Source organism: Bufo bufo, chromosome 4 (assembly GCF_905171765.1).
Source record: "Bufo bufo chromosome 4, aBufBuf1.1, whole genome shotgun sequence".
Taxonomy (NCBI): domain Eukaryota; kingdom Metazoa; phylum Chordata; class Amphibia; order Anura; family Bufonidae; genus Bufo; species Bufo bufo.
Window position 1 is genome coordinate 605,543,267 of NC_053392.1, and position 4,551 is coordinate 605,547,817.

General features: G+C 47.0%; 1 protein-coding gene across 1 annotated transcript; it reads left to right on the plus strand.

Moving 5' to 3' along the window:
• Positions 1-500: 500 nt before the first annotated feature.
• Positions 501-4,075, plus strand: LOC120999357 (histone H2B type 3-B-like). The gene is made up of 3 exons (XM_040430226.1): positions 501-631; positions 2,213-2,351; positions 3,884-4,075. The coding sequence occupies exons 1-3, from the start codon at positions 516-518 to the stop codon at positions 4,073-4,075; spliced, it is 447 nt and encodes a 148-aa protein (XP_040286160.1). The 5' UTR covers positions 501-515.
• Positions 4,076-4,551: the final 476 nt, after the last annotated feature.

The window sequence follows — 4,551 nt, forward strand, 5'->3', positions numbered from 1 at the left end:
GTATTATCTAGACGGAAGCGTTTTTGCAGATCCCTGCCGGATCCAGCAAAAACGCAGATGTGAAAGTAGCCTTACAAAAACTGCATTAAAAAACATCAGGCGCTAAACACACTGTGGGGGTCATTTACAAAGACCGGTATTTTAGGCCACTCTTTGCGCTGGGATGTAAAACTGCCCTTAGTTGATTGGTTGCTCCGGGCAACTGAGCCAGGTTTCTATAAGGGCTCATTCACATGAACGTAGGCTGTCCGTGCTGCTTTACGCAGTGCACTGGCACGGGCCGCGGGAATCCTGTATTGTTTCGCTGCGGACTCATTGACTTCGTGGGGCTTCCAATCCGTGCCTCCGCTCCACACACCGTGTCATATCTTGCAGATTGCGGACCCATTCAAGTCAACCGTTGTTTGCGGTCCACAATAGGGGCACGGATGGCCTACGTTGTGTGAATGAGCCCTAAATCTCCCCCGTTGTGTGTTAGGTTTGCGGTGACAGAAGCAGATGGAGCTAATTGAGTAATGGTCTGCAGGGAGCGGCCCCCGGTGATTGGTTTATTGGAGGCACATGACTCCCCGCTATATAACACCCAGCACGGCGCTCTGGTTGGCAGCAGTACTGTGAGGTTGGTTATTAGGTAAGTTGTGTTGGAGGGTGGTGATGGTGTTAGCATAGTCATTGGGGTTCCTATAGGCTGGTGGTCTGGAATGTTTGATAATCTGGCAGATTTCTGGTCTTTAGCTTCTGCTGGTCTATAGTGGAGGTGACTGTATGTGCTCAAAGATCACTATGGAGGACATAGGCGCCCTCTTCATGGGGTCCCATTGTCAGACCCCTTATTGCCTCTTCAGGAATCCAATTCTGGGTGGGATTATATAATTTGTGGGTCAGGATAAGCCAAATCTGCCAGTCTAGTCTCTAAGTTGGGACAACCCTGGACTGTTGGTTATGCTGGTTGTGAGTGTATGAAGCCGTTAGTGCTTGTGTACAGGACACTGGGGGTGGGGGGTTTGTGGTAAAGTGTGTGGGTTTTTTTTTTGTTTTGTTTTCAAAAAAAGTTCTTACTTTTGCCCTTTGTTCCCACTCCTGGAGTCAACATGTTTGCTGTGGTAATGGGTTTCACTCAAAACTTCTCTGCAACTTTTTGAAAGCTGAACTGCAGTGGCTTCTAGAAGAAAAAACATGGGTTTAAAGAGGTGATAAACTTACTGTAGAGTTTAGTAACGGACTGCAAACTAATTTCTCCTGTTGTATTCACACATTCAGTTTTTTTTTTATGCAGTTCCTGTATCCAGAACCTAGAGTCCAATAAAAAAAAAACCTACCCTCTGTCCTTTCCTCTTATGATCAGCGCCTGATTTTGGTTTCACAAACCTGGTCAGAACCTGCATGTGTCCCAGTAGCTGGACCCCTCCGATCAGATGCTTATTAATCATCCTGTGAATGGGAGGTTATGGTAGGAAGGCCCCTTTAAATGGTCGCTATCACTACATCAATCATGATCTTGGAGGAAAATGCCGCACCACCCTCCAAAACTACATAGTAGTGAGAGTAGATGACGGTCAGCTCACGGAAGGGTTGATTACATTCTGCCTGGAGTGAGATGCTGGAGAGGCATTTGTCTATAACCTACATTAGGATAGCTTCACACTAGCGCTAAGGAACAGCATTGCTGGGAGTTTACGTTTAAATTTTTTTTTTTTTTACCATTGACTTGCATTGTTTTCAGTGATGATCTGTTGTGACTGGACACAGCTGCAGTGGTCTCTTGTGTCCGGTCACAAAATGGAAAGCAAGACCTCCTGATGCATCCTAAACTCTCTTCATTCAGAATGCATGAGGATTAAATGGAAATGTTTTTCTGGTATGGAGACCTTCTGCCGGATATCGATACTGAAAAATAACGCAAGTGTGAAAGTCGCCTTAAAGTTAGTCTGTACTAACTGCAAAAATGTATTTAAGTGCCGACCATTTAAATGCACTGTAGTGTTGACCCCATTTCTTACTATACTGTGGCTCCCCCTGCATGTGACCGTTGGTAATGCATTGTGCAGAGCTGGTCATGTATAGGGGACATGCTGGGTGACCTCTCGTCAGGACGCTCTGCCCAGTATTGGGAGGTTTTCAGCGTTTGGTAGTCATTCTGCAGGACACTTAGTTGGTGTCGCTCCCCTGCCTGGTATGTCCTTGGCATCATGTTCTTTATTCTCCTTATCAGGCTCCTTGAACAATCCAGAATGAAGTGCTCCTCCAACGCTGTGAACAAAATGGAAGCTGGCAGCCAGAGATCTGCCGGGAAGAAAAGCCGCACAAAGTCCAAGAACTACTCCAGATTCATCTACAAGGTTTTAAAACAGGTAGGGGTGAGATGGTCCAAGAGCAACTCCCTAAAATCAGAGGTCTGCAGGGAATGGTGGGCAATGAGGCTTCTGTTTCTGCCAATATGGCCCCCATTACCTCCAGTCCCTGCACCTTTCCTGGAGGAGCAGTTATTTCTCTTGGGTCCTGGCATTACTTGGCAGCTTTCATGCAGAAGTGATCTGTAGAGGACGGATCTGCTGTGACTTGTTAACTGCCAGTAATGACTCTAATCCAAGTATCCCAGTCTCACAGGCCGTTCTCAGTCCAAAGGCAGTGACCTTCTAAGCTCTTTGGCTGGAGGAGGTTTGGTAAGAGGTGACCTGAGGCTCCTCGCACCGTTGGGGGGGGGGGGGGGGATGTTCACACGAACACCGTTGGCTCCTCGCACCGTTGGGGGGGGGGGGGGGGGGGGGATGTTCACACGAACACCGTTGGCTCCTCGCACCGTTGGGGGGGGGGGGGGGGGGGGGGATGTTCACACGACCAAAAAATGCACATTAAGTCAGACTTATTTTCCTGGAAATCTGCAGCAGAAATCCAAGGCTGAACCCACTCAATGCAGCTATCTGGCTGTGCCTTCCTCATGGGTTGAGTCAAGAGATGCCACTTGATGCTGACTTCAGATAAGAACCACATGGATTACACTGCGAACGTGGGACATGGATTTTGGTGCTGATATCTGAACATACCTGAAAGAGGTGTGGTTTGAAAAGTGCCCCGTTCAATAACATGATGTAGTATTGGCACCGTGTCCAAATGTTGTATATGTGGCACTTGGGTTAGTTGAGCAGTGAATCTTAGTTTTCCAGCTGGTCCTCAACATAGGGGATCTAGAAAGCTTGGTGTGGTCGTGAACGCGTGTGGCAGCCACGGTGCAAATCTGTTTTCAAATTCAAACCGTAATGCAATGTGAACTGCTTGGTGTGCTTCTTGGCTGCATCTGCCACATGTGTCTACCCTCAATGCTATGCTATCAATGGGGTTTGTGTAGTCTGATTCAGTGTCGGATGGGGGCCTAGGACCCACCAGTAAAATTCATTCTGGGGGACCACTGTATAAATGCAAATATTGTCACATTGTCACATTGTGGCAGGGCTTTACAAGATGATATGAGGTCTCTGCATTGACTTCTAGAGGGCAGGTCCCTGATGGAAGATGATACAGGCTATCCTAGCTGTTTACCTGTAAGTTCTCAGTCAACTGATGCATCTGTAAACTGGGTAACTGGTTACATAATCAACCTGGTTTGGGATGCTGTGCTCTGCATATCTACAGTACAAAGTGCAATCTGCTGTACCGGGGTCTAGGGGGCCCACCAGGGACTGGTCTGAACCCGGTCAGATTCTTGGGCAGATTCTTGGGCATGTGGTACCAGGAGTGCTTGGAATCCACTTCTCTCTTCACCTCCCCTTTAAAGCTTCCTGGGCATGCTAAGTTGTACCAGTCAAATGTGCAGGGTGGGTGATGCCATCTAGAAATGGCCTCTGCTTTTCTATCCTTGTTCTGATAAACAATTTGTTCTTTACAGGGACCTCAGGGGCGGGACATCTGTTTGGCCAAAGAATCTGAGCTGTTGGTGTCCATAGCATCTGAAGCTGCCAGGCTGTCCATATATAACAGGAGAACCATCACCAGACGGGAGGTGGAGTCTGCTGTGAAGAACATTGTGTCCTTAGGACCTTCCACCTGTCACCTCCCTGGATCTGCAGCCACAAACTGAAGCTTTTGTCATTTTATTTATTTTGCTAATAAAATTTATTTTAATTAAGTTACTTTGTTACATTTATGTATCACTGGGTACAGAAGGACCTTGATCACACCTAGTATGAAATGTCAAACTTGACCTGGTTTTATGCTGTGCCGAGTACTAGAGCTTCAGCCCATTCACTTCAAGGGGAGGAAGCAGCAATTCCCTGAACTGTTACTAAATAGCTTTGTACATGTTTAAGAGGCTGTGGCCCCTTGAGGTGCTGGTTTGATACCCTTTGATCTGAAATTGGTTTTATAGGCCATCAATGCCTGATCCTGGAAACCTCCTTAACCCCTTAAGGACCACAGGTTTATACCCCCCTAGTGACCAGGCCCTTTTTTACAAATCAGCACTTCACAACTTTAACTGTTTATTGCTCGGTCCTACAACTTACCACCCAAATGAATTTTACCTCCTTTTCTTCTCACAAATACAGCTTTCTTTTG

Coding starts and splice junctions, on each gene's coding strand:
- LOC120999357 (XM_040430226.1), top strand. CDS start 516: ATGGTCTGCAGGGAGCGGCCCCCGGTGATTGGTTTATTGGAGGCACAT. Junction 632..2,212: donor ACTGTGAGGTTGGTTATTAG/GTAAGTTGTGTT, acceptor TCTCCTTATCAG/GCTCCTTGAACAATCCAGAA. Junction 2,352..3,883: donor TCTACAAGGTTTTAAAACAG/GTAGGGGTGAGA, acceptor TGTTCTTTACAG/GGACCTCAGGGGCGGGACAT.